At 41.3% G+C, this 26,722-nt stretch overlaps 2 protein-coding genes across 3 annotated transcripts in view; one reads left to right on the forward strand and one right to left on the reverse strand.

The window, feature by feature from the left end:
• Positions 1-3: 3 nt before the first annotated feature.
• cenpl (centromere protein L) lies at positions 4-18,127 on the reverse strand. 2 transcript variants are annotated; one of them, XM_048538987.2, is made up of 5 exons: positions 17,895-18,127; positions 12,844-13,012; positions 11,352-11,597; positions 6,882-7,418; positions 4-733 (listed from the first exon to the last, which is right to left on the reverse strand). In XM_048538987.2, the coding sequence occupies exons 2-5, from the start codon at positions 13,003-13,005 to the stop codon at positions 632-634; spliced, it is 1,047 nt and encodes a 348-aa protein (XP_048394944.1). In that variant the 5' UTR covers positions 13,006-13,012; positions 17,895-18,127; the 3' UTR covers positions 4-631. The 2 variants fall into 2 exon arrangements, with proteins under 2 accessions (XP_048394944.1, XP_048394943.1); XM_048538986.2 differs by having other exon boundaries at positions 17,692-18,127.
• Positions 18,128-18,244: 117 nt separating this feature from the next.
• Positions 18,245-26,722, forward strand: part of dars2 (aspartyl-tRNA synthetase 2, mitochondrial) — a 54,238-nt gene continuing 45,760 nt past the window's right edge. Inside the window, exons 1-4 of the mRNA XM_048538984.2 lie at positions 18,245-18,504; positions 23,701-23,800; positions 25,018-25,084; positions 26,078-26,179. Of these exons, the coding sequence (XP_048394941.2) occupies positions 18,336-18,504; positions 23,701-23,800; positions 25,018-25,084; positions 26,078-26,179 (438 nt within the window). The 5' untranslated portion in view covers positions 18,245-18,335. The remainder of the gene's footprint in view (positions 18,505-23,700; positions 23,801-25,017; positions 25,085-26,077; positions 26,180-26,722) is intronic.

Genomic DNA, 26,722 nt, shown 5'->3' on the forward strand with positions numbered 1-26,722 from the left:
TAATTTAGGTTCCAATACTTTATTGAAGGTCACCAACATCTTCAGGTAAAACAACAGATTTCTCTTGGTTCAACAATAATTGAAGATAACCATCTGTATAAACACAATGAAATTGTTTTAAGTTTCCAGAAGGATTTGGAAATTGTAGGCCTTCCCACTGGATTGTGAAGTGTGTTAAAAACAAAATTAGTAATTTTAGCTTTACTTACACTGTATAAAAAACTGGGATAATATTCCCTAGAGTAAAATTTGTTCAACACCAACCTTGACTATAAGTCCTGACGTCAAAGTTGAATAAAGTTTGTGCAATGTTATTTTTTAAAAATGGGACAGAGTCCTTTCAGGTCACAGCTATTTTTAAAAAAAGGGTCAGAAGCCAACAATTGCAGCTGGCATACTGCACCAGGACCAAAAGATAATCCGGTTTTAGCAGCTCAGTTTCTTCATGAACAAATGAAAAGTTTTTGTCTTAAGCAGTCAGTCTGCAGAAAAACTTTATTTCTGGGTACTCTGTCACATCTGTTTCCTTCTGCACATCCAAGGATTGTGATTCAGTCTAATGACTGGTTGTCTTCAGAGCAGGAAAATTGTCCAAGGGTCCAAGAGAGGATATGTTGTGATCCAGTCACATTTAATCAATACTGCTGCAGAGACGTGGTTGGTACTGTATCTGATGAAAAGCCAGCTCAGTTAGGAAAGGCAGCACATGGTCTATATGCTTGCAGTTGAACAGCTGTTGGAAAGAAAGAATAACTAGCACTATTGTGTATATAAATAAATCTTAGTTAGATGAGCAGTAGTACACTCTCCAGATTTATGCAATTCGAATCAGGCACATCCCACAAATGATTAAAACAAGTGAAGTAACCACTTTCTTACACTGGAAGTGTGTTTGTGCTTTTATTAAAAAAGAGGGAGTGGGAAACATAATACAAATTTTTCAGTAAGGAGTGTAGAAGATTTTCAAACTGGTACAACCAATTGTATCTCTGACTGGAGACAGCACACTGTCAGTAGGACCAAAAGTTTGAGACACATTAAGAGGCCATTTCAACCCATCTTGTCTGCCAAATGACTAACCAGCTGCCTGTTCTAATTCCACCTTCAAGATTTGGTGTGACACATTCGAGTTACAACATTTTGTGTGCAAATCTAGGTTCCTTTTACACAAACTAGTTTCTAACCCCAATGACTACACAGACAGCAAATTCTAGATACCTATCACCCTCTGCTTTTTCCTCTCAAGTCCCTTCAAATCCTTCTACCAATTACCTTCAAGCCATGCTCCTTGGTGATTAACTTCTCTGCTAGGGGAAATAAAGTGTTCCCCTTCCATTCTATCAAGCCCTTAATTATTTTATACACCCCAGCCTCCTCTTTTCCAAAGAACCCTCACATGTTGAATTTGTCCTCCACCACAATTTAAGTGCTGGCAACAAGCTTATAAATTTTAGTACTACCTCTAAAGCAATTGTCTTTTCAGCAATGTGGTGACCAAAGTTGTACACAAAACTGCAGCTGAGGCCTAACCAGTGTTCTGTCCTTGCTTTGTATTCAATAGCTCCCACAGTGAAGGAAGTCATCCCATTTGTCTTTTTAAAAAAAAAGACTACTTTACGTACCTGTTCTGACACCTGACCCTAATAGTACCTGCAGCCACTATGTCCATTGGTAATTCATTCAGTATACAAACCACCCTTCAATTTGAAAGGGACCTAAAGGGGCAACTTTTTCACACCATCTCCTTGCACCTTAAAAAATATGCCCCTAGTTTTGAAATCCCCACCCTATGGGGAAAGACACCAGCCACAATTTTATGAATTTCTTTAAAGGTCACCCCTCAACCTCCTATGCTCCAGTGGAAAAAAAGCCTATCCTTATAGCTGAAACCTCCCATTCCTGGCACCATCCTGTTAAATCTCTTCTGAACCTTCTTTGGCATAATAATATACTTTGTATTCCAGAAGAGGCCCCAGCAACATAGATAACACACAATCTCAACATCACTTTCCAACTCCTATACTCAAGTTTTGAGCAATGAAGGCAGGTGTGCTAAATGCCTTCTTAACCACCCTAACACTGATGCAAACTTGCAATAATTATGTACCTGAAGCCCTAGGTTTCTCTGTTCTTCAGCACAACTACTTCTATAAACTATTGATATCAGCCATCCTGTTCAATCCTGGCCATTACTTGGCCGATTTGTATTGTCAGAAACAAACCACACATTCTAGTGCAAATCATTAACATACGTGACAAATGCAAGAAATCCAACACTGAGCACTGGGATTTCCAGTGGTGTTTCACAAACCATTTACAAAACCCGTCCTAGTTTCTTGTCACTGAACCAGTTTTGGATCTGACTTAACCACATTTCCTTGTATCCCTGAATTTTAATTTTTCTGACCAGTCTGCTCATGGGACCTTGTCAAATGCTTTACTGAAACTTGTTTAGTCAAGATCCATTGTATTACCCTCAATTGTTATCTTCTCAAAAATAAGACAAGACAGCAAGATGTAACCTTCCCTTAAATGTAACCATGCTGACTATCCCTGATTAATCCATGCCTTTCTAAGGAGGAGTTAATTCTCTCTCCATATAGATTCTAATAATTTGCTCACTGAGATCAGACTCCCCCAAATCTATAATTATTTGACTTATGCTTCTATTTTTGAATAATGGTACAGCATTTGTAGTCCATCAATGCTGTGATACCATCCTCATCTAGTGAAGGCTGGAATATGACCCTGAGCATCCACCATTTGATTCAGCTTCCTTTAACAGTCTCAGGATACATTTTATCCATTTAACTAAAACACCTGTTGATGCTGGAGATCTGAAAGAAAAACAAAAATTTGCTGGAGAAACTTAGTAGGTCTGACAGCATCGGTGGGAAGGAAGCACTAGAATGTTTTCATTCTTTGAAATTTGTTGTTCATTAATAACCTTGCATAATTATCTGCACTCAAGTTAAAGTGTACATTTGAAATGACCATTTTCTTAATAGTCTTCACCACAGTTGAGAGAATTAGATATTCCTTCACTTTAACCAGCTAATTTTAAAATTTTTCTTAACATTTTTAGCTTTTTTTGTGAAAAGTAGAGAGATTCATAGTCACACACCAGCCCTTTGACCCACCAGTTTTATTCCCAAAAGAAAAAACACCAAACTATATGAATCCCATTTATCTGCACTTGGTTCATAAAATGCCAGGTCATGGTCAGCTAAGTGTTCATCCAGATGCTTCTTACATGTTGAGAGTGTACCTACCTCCACTTTACACAGCTTGCCCATATTTCTGCTACTCTATGCGTGAAATTTTCTTTCTGTAAAATCTCCTCTAAACCACTTACTTCTCCCTGAAACTCTTGCCGTCTGGTCTCGGGCATGTCTGCCATGGGGAAAGATTCTGACAAAGTATTCTGCCTATGCCTGTCAAATTTTGTAAACCTCAAATCAGATCCCCCATCAGCCTTCTCTGCTTCAAGGAAAATAAACCCAGCCTATTCAATCCCTCCTCACAACAGACCTTTCATCCCAGGCAACATCCTGGTGAATCACATCTGGACCCTCTCCAGTGCAATCATGCCTTTGCCACACTATTGGAATGAGCGCCACACATGGTATTCCATCTGTGGCCTAACCAATGTCTACCCCTGTATTTTCTATACTCCAAGTCACCTAAAATATGTTCCAGAGATTGTCAAATTCTATTTTTCTGCTTTACTTTATCACTTATGTTTCTGAATAATGGGAGGGGTATAGATTTGGCACTACACCTGTTTTTTCTTGTTGGAACACATCTACACTACTCAGAACATCATTTGGAATTCAATTTTTTGCCATCGATTTTGGCAGTTCATGTAAGAGTGGTCTGGATACTAGATCTCAGCATTGTAAATTTGCATTGCCCTGATTTAGAACATTTACTCAAATTCTTGTCCCTTACCAGTGACCATAGGTTTGTCATCGTTATCACCAGATGGATGACCACTGCTACTCTCTCCACTTGCCCAATTTCATCTCCCAACTCTACATCTAGAATTTTGCCCTTTCGTTGGCTTGTTACATGCTGGCTAAAAAAAAAAGCAGTTCAAGAATTGTGTCCTTTTGCTTTCAGAGTTTGTATTCCAGTTGATAGTGAAATAGTTGAAGTCCCTTGTTATTGCCCTGATGTTTCTACACAAAACGTTGCCCACATATTTGCCCCTCTGACTCTCCCAATAAGAAGGAAAATTATCAAACTGCAGTTGTGTGCCAGGGCAAACCCCTGCACTGTTAACGGATGAAAATGTTTATGCTGTTGGGTACATGACAGGCAGAACAAATATTTTAAGAAAATTTTAGTTTTGAACTCGAACAAAAAGACTCAAAATTCAAGATTGTAAGATTCCAGCATTTCAGAAGGTAGAATATTTTTTTAGTCTGTGGAGCTTCTAAGCCAGTCGAGTTTGGATAGAAATTTAAGCTGTCAAAGTTTAGTAATTGTGACAGCTTCACGCCATTGAATTTGGAAAGGAATACTGTTTAAAAAGCACAGTATTCAAGTACAGAAATAAAAAACATTATTTAAGTAAAGATTTAAATAGATGCTCATAATATTTCTGTGGGACTAAGTCTTTATAACAGATGATGGGAAATAGGTTGAAACGGTCTTGATGCTTGTATTAAGTCTTGTTTATTTATTTAATCATTCTTGTGTAATAAAATTTATATGTTCTCTTATTAAGAAAGATCTGCAGCCTCATGTGAATATGCTTCAGTGATTAAGTGTTAACCAACTGCAAAAGTTAAATGATCTATTAAGCCAGATTCCATTTTTATATTAAAGTTGGACAAATCCAATGGGATTACACTTCAGAATTTTTGACAACTGCTCTTTTGTATGAAGGCCCTTCAGAAAAATTTGTAAATCTTGGTAGAGGAAGTAAAAGGGAGAAGTTTCTACATTGCAAACAAATTGCATGTTGGGGCCATTTAGAAATTGAATTTTTCTAACGACTGATCTGGAGAACACTGGACCCACCATTGTGCTCCCCCTGGAGCCACACTAGCTCTTCAGATCTAACCTCTCACCCTCTCCCCTTCTAGTTTCAAACTATCCAGAACCAGAGCAGACCCAGACCCTTCCTCCACCTTCCCAAGCAAGATTTTACTACGTACTGTCTTGTGCTCTTAACCCCTTACCCCTTGGGCATCTTCACCTCAACTACTTCATCTTTCACAGAAGCTGTCAAAATGCTTGACTATGGTGCTGGACATTCAAATCCCAGAACACAGCATTACGGACAAAAGTGGAGGTGGGAAGGGTGTGGTTTTGGACCTGATTTTCCTACTGCTAAATTAGTGGATTTTTGGGTCAGGTTTTTACAAGATGATTTTTAAGCTCAATTCACTTTGATTTATTATTGTCCACATGTTGAGAGACAAAAGTATTATTTTTCCACACTATCCAGACAAATCACAACTTACATAAGTACACCAAGGTCATAGAACAGAAATGTAGTGCTCCAGCCTAAAAGGGAAGCTGCAGAGAAAGATCAGCTCTGTCCAAGAATTTCTGGTACAGAAGACTTTGAAAGGCAAGTGTGTAATTTTGAATATCTGCACTCTTGTTTAAGAGTACAGTTTCTTCAAAATTTAAGTACTCCTTTGCACCGTTGATAGGGGATTATACAAACCTCAGTTACTTACATGCAAATTAAGCTACCAATTAGTCTCACACTTAAACGCTGAATGGGATGCAAAAAAATGTTTCTCTCCATCCCAGTGGAATTCTCAACTTCTTCCAAAGTTAGGTCATTTGTAATCTATTTTCCTACTGTGTTTCCAGTTTCCATTTATATAAATCACTCCTACCACTCCTGTTTCTGTTCTGCTCACAATGGAACACCACATGCAAGGATGCAACAGGACCCACCAACAGATTGCAAGGGTACTTATGGCTGACGTTGGGATTATTCTCTGCTGCTAATCTTGGGAAAGTCTGTATTAGAGCTGCTGTTTAGATTTGAAGAAGCATATCACCATGGGAGGAGAATTAATAGAAACAAGACATTACAAAACAGTTAATCTTCTGGAAATTGTATACATTGACATTACAGCTGATTGCGTACATGTTGAGAACACAAGAGGAGACAAATCTCACAGCCCCTTGGAATCTGCTTTATCATTTGATCTTACCTTGGCTAATTATGGACATCAACTCCTTTCCTACCTGCTTTCTGTAGTCCTAAATTCTGAAAGGCCAAAAAATTTCTCTTAAAATACATTTAATTATATTAATAAAAGTTGATGGAGAACAGACTATATAGAAAATTCTCTGCAGAATCAGTGCTGTGGAAGATGGTGGCACAGTGTCAATGGACTAGGAAATCTAGACCCCAGGCAAGTTGTAGCACATGATGGAAATCTGAACAAAAACAGGTGGCTGGAGAAACTCAGCAGATCTGGCAGCATCTGTGGAGAGAAAGTAGTTAATTTTGATGTCATGTATTCTGCAGGAGGGTCACTGGACCCGAGACTAACTCTGCTTTCTCACTACAGACTGGTTCCGCCAGCATTGTTTTTGTTTCAGATTTTCTGGGGACATCATGGTGAAATTTTACTAATGAAATGTGAATTCAACAGAAGTCTAAAGTAAAAATCTGACAACTGGCAACCACGTAACCATCAAGTGTCAAAAATTGATTTTGCTAACTTTAGGGAAGGAAATCTGCTGTTTGTACCCAGTGTGGTCTATGTATATCCAGAGCAACAATGTTGACTTTTTATTATTGTCTAGGCATTTAGGAGGTGTTAAGTGCTCTCCTAGTTAGGGAGAAAACAAACAAACAAAGTCACTATCTGCTTGAACTCCAAAGGGTATTGGTTTCTTACCTTAAATTTGCCATCACAGTGAGCAGATGCTACAGCTGTTGATACCTTTACTAGTTGCATTGCTGCAAGTCGCACCCCAAAATGCCTGTAGAAATGTGAATGGAGGCTGCTCATAAATAGCTCCACCTCCTCAATGGTGATTTCATCCTTGTTTGCGTGAATGCTCTCCCACAGCGCTTTAGCATCCTCTGGGTGAATACTAAGTGAAATGGTCAGTTGTATAGGAGCCACAAACCACTCCAATTCCATCATCCGTTGATGAGAGTCTGAGAAACAATTGGCCCACATGGCAGCCATCCACGTCAGGTTCTCGGAACTAATGGGAAAGGCACTGACATAACAGTCAAATGTTTTCTGCAACCATTCCCCGACCATGGTTGTAACTGTTTCAGGGCCATTAGCAAATAGCAAGGGTAGACAGATAAACTCCACTGGGAGAGATTCCAGCAAGCCCAAGTCTCCGTCAACACAGCACATCCACCCAGACCAGACAACCTTCTCATCAACAGCCTGACGTATTGCAGTCTTTGCCATTATCTACAAAGAAGCAGAAAGTCACTTATTTCAAGTTTCACAATACTGATTTATTTACTCCTACTGAAGGTGCTAGCATAATGCTGTTCAAGGCTCTAATAGTTTTAAGTGTCACCCAAATGGCAGTTCTTCAAACAAGACTGCACAATAGTTTTGGACATTTCATAACTTCTGACACTGTATCATAATTACTGATGATCAATGTGATTGTCAACTTGAAATCAAAACCTAAACCCCAAATAATCATCATCTACAGCTTAGGGATGTAGATGCCAACAGCCATAACAATTGAGCAGAGATCAGCTCACACATGTATGTCCGGGATCAACCTATAGTACAGTACTTTACAGCTGACAACTCAAGTGGCCCACTCCTAATGTGGTGAAGATAATAAACTATGGGTATTGTGAAGGCATTTATTTTTAGTGTCAATCACTGTATGTGGACAATCACAAGCATGATCTTTGCAACTCAGGTCTACATCTTACCTCCTTCACATACCGATGTGCCAACAATCAAATGCTGCCATTTTCAAGGTTACCAAAATTGTCAGGGTATTTTTAGCTCCCTAATTATAGGGCACTTCAAATTTCCCGATTAGAGACTTATTATAAACTGAACTGAATACACACAATGAATTCATTCTCCAGGCTACCTTTAGTTCAATTGGAGGTTAAAATCAAGTGATTATCAGAGAAAAAACAAAAAAAAACAACCAAAAACAAAAGGAGAGAAAACACTGAACACTGGAAATCTGAAACACTGCTAGAGAAACTCAGTGGGTCTGGCAGCATCCATATGAAGAAAGCAGTGTCAACGTTTCAGGTCCAGTCTTCAGAACTCATTGTAGCTAGGAAAAGCTGGTAAATATGCAGTGGAGCATCCAACAAGGTTCAGTGCAAACTGGATAGATGGCACCTCATTTTGATGTAGCCTTCAGGATTCAAGTTCAGGGTCAAGTTTAATTTATTTTAGGGCCTGAGAACCTTCTTCCATGTCCTTTACCCACTCCCATACCACAAGATGGTCTTGACGTGGGCTGATATCATAGCCAACCTATTTTCATCCACTAACAGTCACCCACTGGCAACTTTTCTTTCTCCCTGACTCACTGCATACATTTGTCTGACCTTATTTTCTGGAGTGTACTTAAGTTGCTGTCCCTTCTTGTTACACTTACTATCATTAGCTATATTACTACTTTGCACTGTTTTCCTCTCCTTGAGCTTTAAAAATGGCCTTTCACACGACTCCTGTCCCCTCTCCATCACTTATGACTTAAACCCAACATTCATAACTCCACCTCAGTTCACACACCTAGTAGTGCTGCTAACCTTACACAAATGTTTAGAAGTGCCCGCTATTAAAACATGATACCCACATCCCCCAAATAGATCAATCTCATTTGAGATGCTTAATTCACTCTTGCAAGACAAGGTAGCAGACAAACAGCCTTATCTAGGTGGCAGCTGTACATCCTTACTCACATGGAAGATTATGGCATCCAGAGTGACTGTTGATAATGCACAGCTGAAGTGACAGCGGGAGGGTTTCCTCTAACCAAATCCTCCTTGTCATTCCCAGCTTCTCCCTCAACCAATTATCTCTTCAGATTTAGAACCTATAGATGGTCCACCTTTTACTTTCCCACCCAACTTCTCACCACAACCCAACCCTTGTTCCTCTCTCCATTCCAATATACACAAACTACAACCCGCTAAGACAGTTATGGAAGAACAAGATAGACATTTTACTCCATTGTTAAGTGGAATGCTCACAGACACCAGCTCAGATACTGACACCATGATTTGGTGAATAGCTTTAGAAGGGGTTTGCAAAGGTGTTACAACAGCCTAACAATTTACACAGTTCATCACATTGAGGCAATAGCTACAGATCAGGAGCATTGATCTGCTGTTCTCGCCAGTTGCCTCTCAGCCTAGACTGATGCTGCTCTCATAGGAGGTTTGAAGCCAAACCCTTTCTAGTACCAGAGCTGCTGGATAATCATTTTCAAGACCATTTGCAGACTTTCATCAGCCATGTTGCAACCACTGAGCCAGGCCAAAGCAGATGGGAAACTAGTACAAAGGGAATGCTCAAGAGTTTACATTTGTGTTTTCATCCAATTAGATACCCACAAGGTATCTGCTTGCTTTTCTAGTTTCTCTCTGGCAGAGAGAATTAAGTGAACAGAGAGCATAAGTGACCTCCATTACATATAGAGTCATAGAATCAGACTCTTAAATTTAACTTGTCCACGCCAACTAAGTTTCCCAAACTAATGTAGTCCCACTCACCTGCAGTTGGCCAATATTCCTCCAAGTCTTTCCTATCTAAATTTCTTTTAAATATTAACTGTATGTACAACTACCACTTACTTGGCATTCATTTTACATACAGGCCACCCTCTGAAAAAGCTGTCCTTCAGGCCCCTTCTAAATCTCTCATTTCACCTTAAAAAATATGCCCCAGTCTTGAACTCTCCCATTCTCGAGAGACAGCCCTTGCTATTCACCTTATTATGCCCCTTATGATCCTATAAAGGAGTCACCCCTCAACCTCGATGCTCCACTGGAAACACTCCCAGCTTATCTTTTTAATCCAACTCTAGTCTCAGCAACATCCTGGTAAATCTTCTGAACTGTCTTCAATTTAATAATATCCTTCCTATGACAGGGTGACTATAGAACTGTACACAGTACTCCAAAAGTGCCTCACAACATCTCGTACATTGTCAATGATATCCAAACTCCTATGTTCAATGGTCTAAGCAATGAATGCGAAGTGCTAAGTGCCTTCTTAACCACTGTCCACTTGTGACAACTTTCAGAATTACAACAGGACTGCAAACCACAGAGTGACGTAAACACCTGCAGTTATAGCCAGGAAGGAGACTGACAAAAGAGACATGGCCACAATCACAAGCAATGACATCTTCACCCCGTTGAAGTGAGGTTCGAGTTGTGGCTGCTTCTCGTAGCAATTTCAGTGGGAACAGAAACAGAGTTCTGATGTTTATCCATTTTGCAGACAGAAATGAGAGAAATTGCTCAATAACACACTGAGTAAATCGGGCCTCCTGTTGAGAATTCTGCTCCCTCTTATCCGACTCCAAGATTTCATTATCAACATTTAAAAAAGGAATACACTGAATATAGATGAGAGAGCGCGAGGTGGGGGGGGGGGGGGGGGAAGCACGCGCGTGCGGGAGGGAGAAAGAGAGAGAGAGAGAGAGATTAGCAGGACCTGTTGGCGAGGCAAGTCATCAGCTTATGGAGAGTTGCAATGAAATAAACAGATGAAACTTCTCCCTCATTTAAACACCCTAAGACAGGAATTTAGATTCCCATGCAAAACATTTTGTAACAACTGATGGGCCAAATATAGAGAGTAAAACCATGCTTAAGCCATGCTTTATTTTTTAAAAATCCAAAATCTTCACTGTGATACCGTACATCTTTTTATTATAAACTTTTGGAAATGACCAGCTCAACTAAGGATAATTTGTTGTAGTCGAAGAGATGTGATTTTAGATCATCAGAAGATAGACCTGCCTTTGAAAAAAACTGTGGATGGTGCAAGTCAGGAATAAAAAGTTGCTGGAGCAGCTCAGCAGGTCTGGCAGCATCTGCGAAGGAAAAAAAATGGTAACGTTTCGGGTCTGGTGACCCACAGAACTGCGTGAAAACTTAAATGGCTATTTCAGAATTGCAAGTGAATGTTTAGGAGTCATTTTGAGGAGTGCTTGTCAATTAATATAGTGCATACTTTAAGCATAAATATGAACATCCTAAGTCAAACTTCAGATGAAATATCACAAAAATGATATTTACACAGCTTGAGTTTTATACTTTACAGTATTCAGGAATACAGTTCAGTAAAAGTTCAAGATCCTTAACATTTCTTGCTTTTTAAACTAGTTTACAATCTAACCTGTATGAAAATAGCCTCTGGATCATTCTCAGTAGCTCGAAGACCAGCAAGCATGGAGAATTTAGCCTTACTGGCAAGTTCAATTCCCACTTCAATTGCCACCCCCTTGTTCTTCTCTGTAGCAATAAAGACCGAGAGCTCTTTGGAATATTTCTTCAGCATGCTGTAGGAGAATCCGTATAGAGGAGTTACATGATACAGACGCCATTGTTTCTGCAGCAACACTGCAATCTGCTCTGCATTCTCCTGCAAAAAAGGAGAAAAGATTTGCCTCCAGTGAACACAAGCAAGTCAACTGCTGTAATACGTCGATCCATCATTCGGCAATTAGCTCTTGCAATAACTGGTAACATTTCAGTTGAAGATCTGACTATTACTTGCATTCTAAGCATAGTTTAAAAAAATCACAAGGCACTTCACAGGAGCATTAGCAGAAAAATTTAAACATCAAGTAACATAAGAGTATTTTGCAAATTTATAGAAAAAGGTTTGCTGGAAGAGGTAGGTTTTGAGCTGCACCTAAGAGGATAAAATAAAAACAAAAATGATGAAATAAAGTAATGAGGCAAAGAGGATTAAGGGAGGGTATCCCAGAGTCAAGGCAGCTTTGCTAATGGCGAAGTAATTAAAAGTCAAGGACATTCAAGAAGCAGAATTGGAGCAGTTCAGATATAGGGGTAGGGGGTTGGAACTGGAGAAAATTGCACAGTTAAAAAGGGGTGACGCCACAAGCAAACTTAAAAGCCAGAAACTGCTGAACCAGGAGACGGTGGAGGTCAACAAAATAAAGCTGACTAGTGAAGGGGACTTTGTGCAAGTTACGGCATGGTGGCAGAGGTTTGAATGACTTCAAGTTTACAGAGAGTGGAAGTGGGGATGGATGGGAGGCTGGCCAATAATACGTAAAATAGCCAAGTCTACAAGTAATAAAGATAATGAATGAAGTTTTCATCAGATGGACTGGGGCAGTGCATAGTTGGCTAATAAGAGAGGAATAATTCAGTAGTCTTAATGATGGCCTGAATGTGTGGCAGGAAGCTTGTGACAGGTCAGAAGTGACACCCCAGGCTGCAAGCAGTGGTTCAACCTCTCAATTACTGGCAGAGTTATGTATGAATTTAAGAGGAACCAGGAGAATACACAGGCACACACATAGTTGACAGCCTTTGGAATGCAATAGGGTTAGAAGAGAGATTTTGCCATTTAAGAAAAGCATAGATTGGTAGTTGAAGTAAGCTGATATAGATAGACATGGGATCAGGATCACTCACATGACTGGGAGTAGACTATGTTTCGAACATTACACCAACATGGACTACTTGAGCCAAAATGATGTGCTTCCACACTAACTTCTTGACTCCAAGTAAAAAAATAAAATTTTTACTCTTTTTAACTCTGTATTCCCTCTCCAAACAATACATCCAAAACAAAAACACCTAGGCTAGAATATTGTTTATAATGAAAAAAATCAAAAGTTATTAATTTTACTGACAACTGGCAAGTCTGTTCTAGGAATCTTCCGTTTGGCTGAAGTGTGGTGGAATGGTGTATGCCTTTTCACGGTCCTCAGAACCACTGGAGAAAGGTCTGTATTGGCAAAATATACACCTAAGCGTGCCATTCCTGCCTTGGCAGCAGGTGTCAAGTGCTCCATATTAAACCTGGAATCAAAACAAAGTGTACAATTTTGAACAGTATTTGAGGCAGTAAAAATTCTTGTCATTTAATAACAAAATTGATCACTGATGTGTTTTAGAAGATGGAAAGCACGGCTACAATTCTTCTTTAAAAAAGATGTGATTCAACCTTGTGATCTCCCTTTTAAAAATAGATGGTTCCATTCTTGATGCAGCATTTATGGAATTTCCATTATCTTATTTTTCTACAAAGGGAATACGTCAAATGTATCTATTGTCATCTAATAGGAAGAGGAGAGTAGATTTTGCAACTTTGAAAGAAGGCTAAAAAACTAAGATTTGGACACTTCTATACTGTATTCCACTTGTTTGTGTTCACATCAAGTAGTGCAATCTCACCAAAGTTGCTTCATTTGTTCATTACAAGCTATCCATTTAATACAGTTGCCAACATTTAAGAATAGCCATTAACAAAGACAAAGACAATTAGCTTTTCCAATAAGCAACAGGGTTGTCCAACTTTTCCAAGAGGCACCAGCAATCCCGAGTTAGGTTGGGGATGTCTACGTACAATTTCAAACTCCAGTCACTATCTGACAGTTCCTTCTGGAATTACAGGAAGAGGACAAGATCATGCACATCATCATAGACGCATGCAGACCCTTTTGTCCAACTCATTCATGTTGACCAGGTTTCCCAATCTAAACTAGTCCCATTTGCCTGCATTTGGCCCCTATGCCTCTAAATCTTTCCTACTAATGAAAGATATACTTTCCTCCATTCTTTCTCAAGCCACAGTCAATATATCCAATTAATTCACATAAGAATGAACACATGCATGGAGTATCCCAGGATGCCTGTACAGTCATAGCTCAGTAGTTTAGCTCATTAAGTCAGGTCATTGAAAGGTGCAATAGTTTCAACATTGACTAAATGTAATGTTACAAATGGTCAAATAGGATAGAACTGTTTATTGGCCAGATCATCCACATTAAATTTAAACATGTTAATTGTGTTCCATTTAGCACTCCCCCGCCCCTTCTCTAAATAGCACTCATTTAGAAAGACAAAGACAATCAAGTGAGAGACTTACAGGAAATAGAAAAAAGGATAGTTTTGAATTGCTGCAGTAAGAGATTTTTTTTCCCCCTGGAGTTGAGGCTGACACAAAGAGAGAGGGTATACACATAGAATGTAGTTACTATTTCTGAATTGAAGTAATTAGCACACTAGGGAGTAAAGCCCATATACAGCAGTGGTGAGAACATTTGTTTGGTTTAAGTTATATTTTTGATTCTCTAAATTTTCAGAGGGTACCACAATATTGTAGAGGACTGTAATAACTTACAAGAACTTAAGAGTTTAAAAGTGGCATATAGATTGCAAGTGAATTCACCAGCTAAGTACTATAGAGTGATAATGGGATTCTCCAGCATCTGCAGTTCCAAGATAATAAAATGTGAGGCTGGACGAACACAGCAGGCCCAGCAGCATCTCAGGAGCACAAAAGCTGATGTTTTGGGCCTAGACCCTTCATCAGAGAGGGGGATGGGGTGAGGGTTCTGGAACAAATAGGGAGAGAGGGGGAGGCGGACCGAAGATGGAGAGAAAAGAAGATCGGTGGAGAGGAGAGTATAGGTGGGGAGGTGGGGAGGTAGGGAGGGGATAGGTCAGTCCAGGGAAGACGGACAGGTCAAGGAGGCGGGATGAGGTTAGTAGGTTGGAGATGGAGGTGCGGCTTGGGGTGGGAGGAAGGGATGGGTGAGAGGAAGAACAGGTTAGGGAGGCTTCCACCCCAACCTTCAGTTCACCTGGGCCATCTCCAGCACTTCCCTCACCTTCCTGGACCTCTCAGTCTCCATCTCAGGCAACCAGCTTGTAACTGATGTCCACTTCAAGCCCACCGACTCCCACAGCTACCTAGAATACACCTCCTCCCACCCACCCTCCTGCAAAAATTCTATCCCCTATTCCCAATTCCTCCGCCGCATCTGCTCCCACGATGAGGCATTCCACTCCCGCACATCCCAGATGTCCAAGTTCTTCAAGGACCGCAACCGCACCCCCCCCCCCCCCCCGACAGTGGTCAAGAACGCCCTTGACCGCGTCTCCCGCAACACATCCCTCACACCCCGCCCCCGCCACAACCGCCCAAAGAGGATCCCCCTCATTCTCACACACCATCCCACCAACCTCCGGATACAACGCATCATCCTCCGACACTTCCGCCATCTACAATCCGAACCCACCACCGAAGACATTTTTCCATCCCCACCCCTGTCTGCTTTCTGGAGAGACCACTCTCTCCATGACTCCCTTGTTTGCTCCACACTGCCCTCCAACCCCACCACAGCTGGCACCTTCCCCTGCAACCACAGGAAATGCTACACTTGCCCCCACACCTCCTCCCTCACCCCCATCCCAGGCCCCAAGGTAACTTTCCATATTAAGCAGAGGTTCACCTGCACATCTGCCAATGTGGTATACTGTATCCATTGTAACTGGTGTGGCTTCCTTTACATTGGGGAAACCAAGCGGAGGCTTGGGGACCGCTTTGCAGAACACTTCCGCTCAGTTCGCAACAAACAACTGCACCTCCCAGTCGCAAACCATTTCCAATCCCCCTCCCATTCTTTAGATGACATGTCCATCATGGGCCTCCTGCAGTGCCACAATGATGCCACCCGAAGGTTGTAGGAACAGCAACTCATATTCCACTTGGGAACCCTGCAGCCCAATGGTATCAATGTGGACTTCACCAGCTTCAAAATCTCCCCTTCCCCCACCGCATTCCAAAACCAGCCCAGTTCGTCCCCTCCCCCCACTGCATCCCAAAACCAGCCCAGCCTGTCTCTGCCTCCCTAACCTGTTCTTCCTCCCACCCCAAGCCGCACCCCCATCTCCTACCTACTAACCTCATCCCACCTCCTTGACCTGTCTGTCTTCCCTGGACTGACCTATCCCCTCCCTACCTATACTCTCCTCTCCACCTATCTTCTTTTCTCTCCATCCTTGGTCCACCTCCCCCTCTCTCCCTATTTATTCCAGAACCCTCACCCCATCCCCCTCTCTGATGAAGGGTCTAGGCCCGAAACGTCAGCTTTTGTGCTCCTGAGATGCTGCTGGGCCTGCTGTGTTCATCCAGCCTCACATTTTATTAGCTACATATTATAGTTTGGTTGAAGGTGCAGTTAGATTTGGAGAGCTTAAAGGAAGGAAGATGGATTTGATGAGTGTGAAGGAAGGAATGCGGATTGAGAGAATGAAGGAAAGGAGGAGGATTCATCACTTAAGAATAGTCTCTATACTCTTAATAAAACTTGTGATCAAATAAGAACAATCTCAGTTTCTGCATTTAATTGAAGCATATAACATCTTGAGGAATCTTAACAGGGTTATGTGCAAAGGATTTTGCCTCAAGGGAAGTCACAAACTGAAGGTTCTGCTCAAAAGTAAGGGGTTGCATATTTAAGACACAGGAGGAGAAACTCTTGAGGGATGAGTGTTTTTGAAATATTCTTCCTCTAAAAGTGGTGCAAACAGGGACTTTAAAGGTAGTGGTAGATAGAATTTTGGTAAGTAATGGTTAAGTGTCAGTCTCGCCATTAACATTTAGAACAGATCAGAAAAAAGTCTACAAAAGGCATCAATAATGAGGATATTGTACAGGAATTATAGTAAAGTCTTGCATATTTGCCCATTGCTCTTTTTCCACCTGGAAAATAATTCAAAACTACAGATCCAAAAAGGTATTGATATTTTAGTAAAACACATTCGTTGTCATTTAACAAAATTATTAACAACTTCATAATTCAAACAACTAAGTTTGAATGACACTCACATCCCTAAATGTGAAGCAATCAGATCAACCATGGTCTGAGTCAGCTACTTTGGCTTCAAATTTGTATGAACATATGAAGTCCTTTGTCTTAATATTCAATTTAGAGCAAATTTCCTCTAACCTTCCTCAGTTATTGGCACCAGATTTTAAGATGGATGTCAAGATTGAACATAATCCTCCAGTGGAGGAAACTAACACTTTAAAAATGCTGAATGCAACTTTCTTTGCTATTTATAGTCAAGATCCCATTTCCCATCTAAACAATTTTCTCAAAACTTGACCTAAGATAACAAAGTGTGGAGCTGGATGAACACAGCAGGCCAAGCAGCATCTTGGGAGCGCAAAAGCTGACGTTTCGGGCCTAGACCCTTCATCAGGGCCCGAAACGTCAGCTTTTGCGCTCCCAAGATGCTGCTTGGCCTGCTGTGTTCGTCCAGCTCCACACTTTGTTAACTCGGATTCTCCAGCATCTGCAGTTCCCGTTATCTCTCTCTCAACTTGACCTGTCACCTTTGCGTACATATCGCCCGGTTCCTCAATTGCTGTTCCTGCTTAAAATTGTACCATGTCGTTTACATTCCTTGGTAGGAAAACTATGGAGAGGCAAAGAAATCATTCACCCTTCTAAGCCTGTTCACTAAGATTCATTACATCGTCGGATATTAAAATGATGACTTATGACATGACAAAGAACATCACAAAACAGATTCCCCAGGTGACACCTATGTCGATGCTTAGACTCCATACAAACTTGCATCTAATTCATCAAACGTCACTTGCTCCAGAAGTGTGTTAATAACGTCTCCAAACAGGTCGACTAAAAATATACATTTCTCTATCTTTTTCTCTTTCATATGTTTACCTTACTCCCTTTTAAAAGCATCCGTTCTGCTCATTTCAAAGAAACAGCCGCTCCATGTACTCTGCAGAAACTATAGAAGCGGAAAGGGAGATGGTCGCGCACAGCCCGGCTCTCTCTTTTCTTTTCCTCCCCTCCCATTCGGGGGACCTGATGCTCGGCTTTCCGGTGAGTGAGTAATCCGGCCCCCGGCTGCAGAGACTCACCAGTAACCGGAGGCCTCTCCGGCGATCAACGGAGGCAAACCCCCATCGAGAGGTTCCGTGGAAGAAGTCTTGCACGGTGCCCAAAGGTCGCTCTGCTGAAAGGGTGCAGAGAAAGAGCACTCTTCGGCCTTCAGAAACCGCTCTGCCAGAGGGCGTAGCGAGAAGAAAACGAGGATAATGCCTAAGGAAAATGCTCTGCCGCCAGTTTCCCGCTTGATTTAAATCAGTCTCCCGTCCTGCACCGCACTGCGTATCAACAGACCAGAGGAGTTGAGAGCTGGCGCTACTAACCACTAGGATTCACGGATGGGGTTGATTGGTTACGTCTGTCGTCAGGGTGAAAGGTCAGAGGCGGCGAGGCTGGGAGGGGATTACGGGCGATCCAGTTACAACTGCCATCCGGAGAGGCCTCGAGCTTGTCTTTACATATTTGTTCGGGAGATGGCACAGGTTGCGCAGCCGGTCTTGGGCCTGTGTCGGGGCCCGGTGCTGGCTTTGCTTCGCTTGCCGGGACTCAGGGGGCTTTGTAGTACCCGCTGCAACAAGCAGGTTGAGCCTCTGCAGAGCCACCCACCACGCCGGCCCGTTAGAGCTCCGACAACACAACCAGGTGAGGCCCTTCACACCAGGTATTTCTACCGGCAAGGATCTCACAAAACACCTCAACACCAACGATGCTTTCTTTCAACTTTTTTTTATTTGACCTTTTGTGGTTGTCGCTGCACTTATTGCCCATTCGCAGTCGTCTTAGAGAAGATGGTGACCAGCTGACCATTGCATTGCCACTGGTCAATGGGGAGGGTGCAGCTTACTCTGTGTTCTTGGGGGACTAGTGAATTTCAGGATGATGACCTATCGACTGTGCAGGAACGGTGACGTAGTTCCAGTCAGGCTGATGCGTTAATTAATAGTGAGTATTCCCACTTCTGACCTTGTCTGATTGACTTTTTAGCTAAGATCAACGGTAGTATCAGCTTTTTTAAAAAAGTAAATGAAGCTGCTCTTGATGTTCGTGTTGAGGATGCTACTCTGTGTTACTCCTGCATTGATGTCGTGGGATTGAGATGATTGACCTCCAACAACCATGGCCATCTTTCTTTTGTATTGGGTATGATTTCTGCCAGTGGAGAATTTTTCATCAACTTCCAGTCGTATACTTCTACCACTATAGAAGTATCGCGTTGAGGATACTTCAAGCCATGTTAAGTCATCTCTCCTTGATGTCAGTGGAAGTCTCTTGGTATCTTTCAGGACCTTTGTTCTTATGCCCATGTTTGGACCAAAGATGTAATGAGTCAGGAGGAGCCAAATGACCCAGGCAGAACCGAAAATGAACATTTGTGCACATTGTTGTGTAAGTGCCACTTGAAGTCACTGTCAGCAACATTTTGCTAATGATTGAGAGTAGATTGAGAAGGCTTTAAGTGATTGCGATGAATTTGTTTATTTGCAGGTAGGACAAAACTGGGCAATTTTCCACATTCTGGGCTGATGCCAATGTTATATTTGTATTTTTAAAAAAGTGTCACTGTGGGCTCAGCAGTTTCTGGAGCACAAATCTTCTATACCTTAAAGCTATTAGATGTAGGAACAGAAGTTGGCTATTCAGCCCATTCAGTATGCTCCATCATTCAATGAGATTGATTATGGCTGATCAAAAAATCCTACACTCTACTTTTCTGCTTTTTTTCCCCATAACCCTTAATTTCATTATTGATTGAAAATCTATCTACCTTGGCCTGAATATACATAATGATCCGAAACTTCACCTCTTTTTTTGATATTACATGGAGTGAGTCATGTTGGCTGAAAACTGGTGGCTGTGATACTGGGGATCTCAGGAGGAGGAGCAATGATGTGTTAGGCTTCCTCATCATTGAGAATGAGGATATTTGTAGAATCTGATATTGTTGTTTAATTGTCCGTTACTGTTCACGGTTGGATGTGGCAAGCCTGTAGAACTTTGATATACTCCATTTGTTGTGGGATTGCTTGAAAATTTGAATGATTTTATTGTCAGTTGTATTTGGGAAAGTATAGTGTAAAGTATTTTCTTGTCACAATCTGGTGCCATTTTGGATTACAAACTGAACAAAAAGAAATTATGCAAATAGAGCCTCATCTTCTATTCAATAAAGCAAAAATATAAAAGCAGAAAAATGACAAATAATGGTCAATTTTAAAGTCCTTGTCAAGCATGGCTTTGGATTTTCTTAAGGTCTCTGGGATTTCTGTAAGGTGTTCCGGTCTCCACACGACAATGAGCCTCATTCTGGGTCCAGCCGATGCCCCAGAGTACCCGGCTCCACTGCTACCAACATTGCTGGGAGTCCTGATCAGGGCCCATTAGGGAGCCAAAGCTGCAGCCACTGCCTTGCTAACATCATACAGGGCCTCCCACAACAATGAGTCACAGCTGCAGAGAACACCTTTGCCATGAGTCCCACTCCAGCCTCCTCTGCTGCAGGCAAGAAGATGATGAAGAGTAAGACAAAGAAAGAACATGAATAGGAAAGAGAAAGAAGGATGCAGCTGACCTGGAGTGGGCAGGCTAAGCAGCCTGAACGCTACCTTGCGTGCTGCCACCACTGCCACCTTGAATTCTTAGTTCATGGTCTGTTGAATACTGGTTTTGCTGTTTTACATGCAGATAAACCAATGTTGTAGCTTCACAAGGTTTGCACCCCCTTTTTTAGATATACCTGTGCTGCTTCTGCCATATTCTCCAACACTTGTTTTGAACCAGTGTGTGATCCTCTGACTTGATGATGATAGAGTGAGGGATATGCAAAACCGTGAGGTCACATTTGGTGATCGAATACAATTCTGTTGCAAAAGCCCATAGCATCTAGTGGATGCTCAGTTTTGAGGTGCTATTAATTGTCTAAATCATAGCATTTAGCACCGTGGTGGTTCCACACAGCATGGTGTAAGAATCCTCAATGTGAAGGCAGAACTTTGTCTCTACAAGGACTGCGCAGTGGTTATTTCCACTAATACTGAAGGAAACAGATTCATCTGCAATAGATAGTTTGGTGGGGAAGAGTCCAAGTAGCTTTTTTCATTTCATTGGTTCCTTTGCCATTTGCTGCAGACTAAACCAAGCAGAAGTATTCATCAGTGCTTGGTCAATTTTACCACCTCTAATGTTTCTATCTTGCTGGTGGGCAGGGATGGTGATGGTGGTGTCTAGAACATTGTAAGGTATAATTCAATGCATATGACTGTCAGGATGGTGCTTTACTAGTCTGAGACAGCTCTCCCAGTATTGGCATGAGCTCCAGATTTTCATCAGGAAGACTTTGCAAGCTGAGCAGAACTAGGTGCGCCATTGTCATTTTTGGTGTCTAAGTCAGTGATGGGTGGATATGTTTAAATTTATTACCTTTTGGTTTTACTGTGCCACTTTGAGACATCTGAAGGGCTTGCTAGGCCATTTCAGAAGTCTTAAGAGTTTCCCGCGTTCTGGTAGTCTGGGGTCACAAATAAAACAGATGTGATAGAGATGGCAAATTCCCTTTCCCAAAGGACATAAGTGAAACACAGGTTTTACCATGATCAATGATACTTTAATAGTGGCCCTTACTGGGACTAACTTTCAATTCCTAATTAATTTATTAATTATTTTAAAATGCACCAGCTGAACCTTTGTCCCTACAGCATTAACCTCTTTATTACTAGTTTGGTTATACCACCACTATGCTATCATCTCCCCACGAAGTATTGTCACTGATTATATCACCGTTGGACTTATCAGCCATTCAAATCTATAAAACTGGATTGGAAGCAACACCTTCTCCGTCCTACAGGACTTCCTAAGAAAAGAGTAGAGTCACTATTGTTGTGTAGGAAATGTAGGCAGCAGTTTACACACAGAAACTCCCCACAAACAGCCCTGTGATAATGACTAGATAATTTTTTTCATGTTAATTGAGTGGTAAATATTGAATAGGCACAGTGGATCCCTGTTTATGATATGAGGGTGGCATAATAGCATGGATAGAAGATTGGCTGGCTAGTAGAAAATAGATCTGCATAAGTAGATCTTTTTCGAGAGAATATATCTGACTTGAGAGATGGTCCTTGAGCTTTTGCAACCTTTTGAGAGTCTGCCTGCAGCTAATGGGAATTCTGAGGCATGCACTCAGGTGGCCTTGAAAGTAGTAGAGACTGTAAATTTCTCTGCAGTTAAAAATGAGATTACTATGGATGCTGTAAATCAGAAACAAAAGCAGAAACTGCTGGAATAGCTCAGCAGGCCTGCAGCATCTGTGGAGATCAATCTGAGTTAATGTTTCAGTTCGAGTGACCCTTCTTCAGTAATTGGTGCTTCCATCAGGCTTGTTGACTTCAAGCCAACTCTCTCAATACTGCAAATTACGCTCTAACAAAATAAAATTATGTATACTTAAGTCAACTCTACCAGTGTGTTAGACCTTTGGTATTGATACTGCATATTTGGTGCCCTTTGGTGCATAGGTTACAAGAGGAAATCTCTGCACTCAGACTTGCTCCAACTCCAAACAAAATCTTAGCTTGCTAGCTGCAACCACATTCTGTTCCCTTCTGCAATCTACGAAAATGGTGGGTGAAGTTGGACTAGTTGAATGTTTGCATTTTATAAATTGAGGTTTAGACCACCTCATGTTTTGTGAACCAAAAACAAATACTCGGTCCTAAGAGCAGGATGTTTGTGAGTTCAAGCACGAATCCAGAGTTCTGGACATTTGGTGTAGAATCTACCCTCCTGGGAGAATCTCAAAATAATTTAATGCTGAGGTGTGGAGGAATTTCTCCTGAGGCTGGGGAGTTTTTGGAACACCTTGCCACAGGGAGCTTTGGGAGCAGAGTCTTTGTGTAGATTTAAGGCTAAATTAGGTTCTTAATCAATAGGGGAATTGAGGATTATGGGGAAAGGACAAGTAAGTGGCTGTGAAGGATGTCAGATCAGCCGTGAGAACACAAGAACACTATGCTCTTTGAATAGTATCATGGGATCTCTAGAATCGATGCGAACATGTAGGTTTTACAAGTTCAGTTGAAAGATTGAAACTTCTACACGGGTGAAAATTTCCTCTTTTGTGAAGGAATACTTCCTGTAGAATTACTCAATGGTTTAGATAGGCTGCTTCAGCTTTTTTTGTTTCTGGGCAGTGTGTGTTGCTGGCCAGCATTTATTGTCTGTTTCTAATTGCATTGAGAAGTTGATGGTGAGCTGCCCTTTGAAGCCCTTAGGAATGTTGGAAACTCACATTGCTGTTAGGTTCAAAGCTGTTCTAAAACAATCTGGCCACTAGAGGCACCTAGGATTGTTCTCTGAAAAATATCCGCATTGAATTTTCATTGTCTGTACCTGTACAGTTGGCTGCTTCCTTAACTGAGGATGTCCAATATATTGTTTTTCTGCAGCCAAGCATTTTGATAGTAGGTCACTCTAACCGATCCTTCCCTACTCCCTTTATCCAGTTTTGTTGAATATTAGTGATGTCTACAGACTTTAAAATGCAATTCAGCTGGGAAGATGAGGTTAAATTTGACATATTTTGCTCTTTTAATTTATGTTATCTCGAAGAAATATTTCTCTAAAGCTCTTGACAACTAATTCAATGTCTTTCTGTGTAAATTAGTTATATTTAAAATGTATAGGTGTAAAGTGCCTCACTCAAATCACTCCAATGACACTGCTGTATGACAGGCATTAGCATGTGATAGTTCCATATGCTACTCAACTGATGAACGCTTTGTTTCTTCCAATAGTAATGTGCGTGATTACCCCATCTAAAATTTTTGTTCTTTCTCTCTTCAGACCTGAATAGTTTTGCCTTACGGACTCATACTTGTGGAGAACTGTGTACTGCTCACATTGGTCAACAGGTCCAACTCTGTGGCTGGGTTCAGTATCAGAGGTATGCGTGCAATAATTCGTTCGTTCACTGATTTATACAATTTACAACAACAGGGACATGGGTATGGTATTTACATGTTAAATACATTAATTATCAACAGTGCTAGTTGATTTAAATTTCAATCAGTAATAAAATGTATTTTTTTAATCTGATTTATTTGATTTTGTGAAGTAGTTGTCAGGTTTTACATGACCAGTTCTTTATTATGCTTCACAACCTGGATTCTTCTCTTCAGGTTGCATGATGACATTTTATGACCTAAAGAAGCTAGAGAGTTCACTGGTGCCTTATTTGACTCTGCCTTTGAATTGTTATCTAGCGTTTACTTCTGCCCCTGGCTAACAATGCTCTGTGCATAGCTGAGAGAGTAAGGAGCTAGCTCTGTTCCAAACATGTTGCCAGACCTGCTCTAAAGATGTCATCTACAGAGCCTTACCTTCAAGTGACTGATATTCACATTCAACATTATATGCTCAGGACTTGCCAGAAAATAGACAGCAAGGTTAAGAATGGGAGTAAATAAAATTAAAACACCCTTTTTGAAGTAATGTCAAAGTTGGCTGAGCCTGCATTTCTATACAGCATTACTATTTTTTACTTTCTGTGGGTATTTCCATGTAGCTGCTTTAAATTTTTAGCTGTCTTGCTTACTGTTCCTATTTTCTTTACTCCCTAAATTTCCTGGGCTCTGCTCAAGGATAAGTAGGAGCTACGAGGAAGTGCATGTTGTCTAGCCAGTCTTTTTATGGTTGCAGATGGGTGGTAGTTGCAACTTTGTCTGCTTTTTCAAAAACAAATCACTGTATGTAGCATTGGCTGAGGCCCCAGCTCCTGGGCCTTTTAACTGGGGTGCCACAGTGTCTCAGAAGTTAGCACTGCTGCCTCATAGTGCCAGGGACCCAGGTTTGATTCCTGCTGTGGGTGCTTCAATTTCATCTCTCAGTCCAAAAATGTGCAAGTTAGGTGGATTGGCTGTGTTAAATTGCCCAAAGTGTCTAGGGTGGGAAATGCAAGGATAGGGAAGGGGGGGATGGGTCTGGGTGGATCGTTGGTGTAGATTCAGTGGACTGAATAGCCTGTTTCCACACTGTAGAGATTCTCTGAACGTAATTGAGGAACAGGTTGTATCAGGGGTGAGCAAATAACATATCTTTTGAAAGGTGGAATAAAATTGAAAACTGCTGTTTTGTGTCACTAACTGTTTTGTGTTTGTTCAGACAGGGTGTCTTCATTGTGCTGAGAGATTTTGATGGGTTAACACAGATTGTTATACCCCAGGAAAAGGTAAATAGATTTAGATTTCAGGAAATTTTTTTGCACAAATCACCACAGCTGAGGGCTTAATTATAGTTGTAAAGCAGATAATTTAGATTTTAAAAATTTAATCCCTCAATTACTTCTTCTTGAGTTTCCTGCCCAAAGCCAAGATCAAACGACTGCACCACCACCTTCACTATGGGTAACGCAGGGAGGCAGGTCCTAAGCCATGCCAGCCAGAACCAGGATTAAACACTGGCACTGTTGGCTATCGGTACTAATCTGATCCACACTGGCCCATCCATCCAAGTGGCCTATCCATCCACCTGACCCAGCTGACATCCCAAGGACTCTGGTTTGCTGTGACAATGTACATTTTAACAGCTGTAGCCTAGAGCTATGAGTCATGATGGTAGAGGCTCCTAATTCTTTCCATTGCATGGCTGACTAGGAATCTTACTTGCTCTTCTTGCCTGCTGTTAATACATGTTGGAATGATTTACAAGTTGATACTAAACCTATTTGATTGTATTATGAATGAACCTTCCTAAACCATCAAATTCTGAAGAGGGGTTTGAAACTGGAGCTTCTGACTTAAAGACAGGGATGCTATTTGCTGTACCACAAGTCTTCCCAGTTGGTGTTTTAATAATGTTAAATTTGTTAATGTTTTGTTAAGTTGAGGTATTCTAAGGTAAGATAATTTTTTAGTTATTTTCTCTTTCGGCTAAGGATTCAACTTACGTTTCAGATGTACAATAATGTTGGGGTCTGTTTGTATCCATCCCGATTTTGAAAAAGCATTGTCACTCATGGATTTTTTTTTGATGCCACAGCTTACTATTTCATGGCATATCATGTAGCTGTTTAGACTAGCAATGCAGTTCACACCTGCTTGAGGTCCATTCTCTGTCAACCAACCATTTTACATCACTATCTTCACAAAAATCTGTGTTTTTCTTGTACTTACTTAAGCTGGGATTTCACATTTGAATTTGGGTATGATGCCTCTCTCCACAGTCTACTGCACACCTCAAGAAGATATTGTGTGAACTTCCTCTGGAATCTGTAATTACTGTCACTGGAACAGTGATCCCCCGACCACCAGGACAAGCAAATCTGGTTAGTAAATAACTTCTGATCTGGATGTCTAAAGATTTTCAAGTTATGAATATGGTTTGGACCTCTAGATTAGCTGTTCTGTCTGCCTGATGTGTTTGCAACAAAACGATAAACTAATTATGAATTAAAGTGCATACATAGAACATAGAACAGTACAGCACAGAACAGGCCCTTCAGCCCACAATGTTGTGCCGACCATTGATCCTCATGTATGCACCCTCAAATTTCTGTGACCATATACATGTCCAGCAGTCTCTTAAATGACCCCAATGACCTTGCTTCCACAACTGCTGCTGGCAACGCATTCCATGCTCTCACAACTCTCTGCGTAAAGAACCTGCCTCTGACATCCCCTCTATACTTTCCACCGACCAGCTTAAAACTATGACCCCTCGTGCTAGCCATTTCTGCCCTGGGAAATAGTCTCTGGCTATCAACTCTATCTATGCCTCTCATTATCTTGTATACCTCAGTTAGGACCCCTCTCCTCCTCCTTTTCTCCAATGAAAAGAGACCGAGCTCAGTCAACCTCTCTTCATAAGA

This window comes from Stegostoma tigrinum, chromosome 8, assembly GCF_030684315.1.
Source record: "Stegostoma tigrinum isolate sSteTig4 chromosome 8, sSteTig4.hap1, whole genome shotgun sequence".
Taxonomy (NCBI): Eukaryota; Metazoa; Chordata; class Chondrichthyes; order Orectolobiformes; family Stegostomatidae; genus Stegostoma; species Stegostoma tigrinum.

Excerpts from the sequence above, each read along its gene's own strand:
- cenpl (XM_048538987.2), bottom strand. The coding sequence starts at position 13,005 with ATGGAGCACTTGACACCTGCTGCCAAGGCAGGAATGGCACGCTTAGGT. Across the intron at positions 7,419-11,351 it reads CAGAGGCTATTTTCATACAG|ATAATGGCAAAGACTGCAAT; the intron begins GTTAGATTGTAA and ends GCTTCTTTGTAG. Across the intron at positions 734-6,881 it reads ACTGTGATGGCAAATTTAAG|CTGTTCAACTGCAAGCATAT; the intron begins GTAAGAAACCAA and ends TCTTTCCAACAG.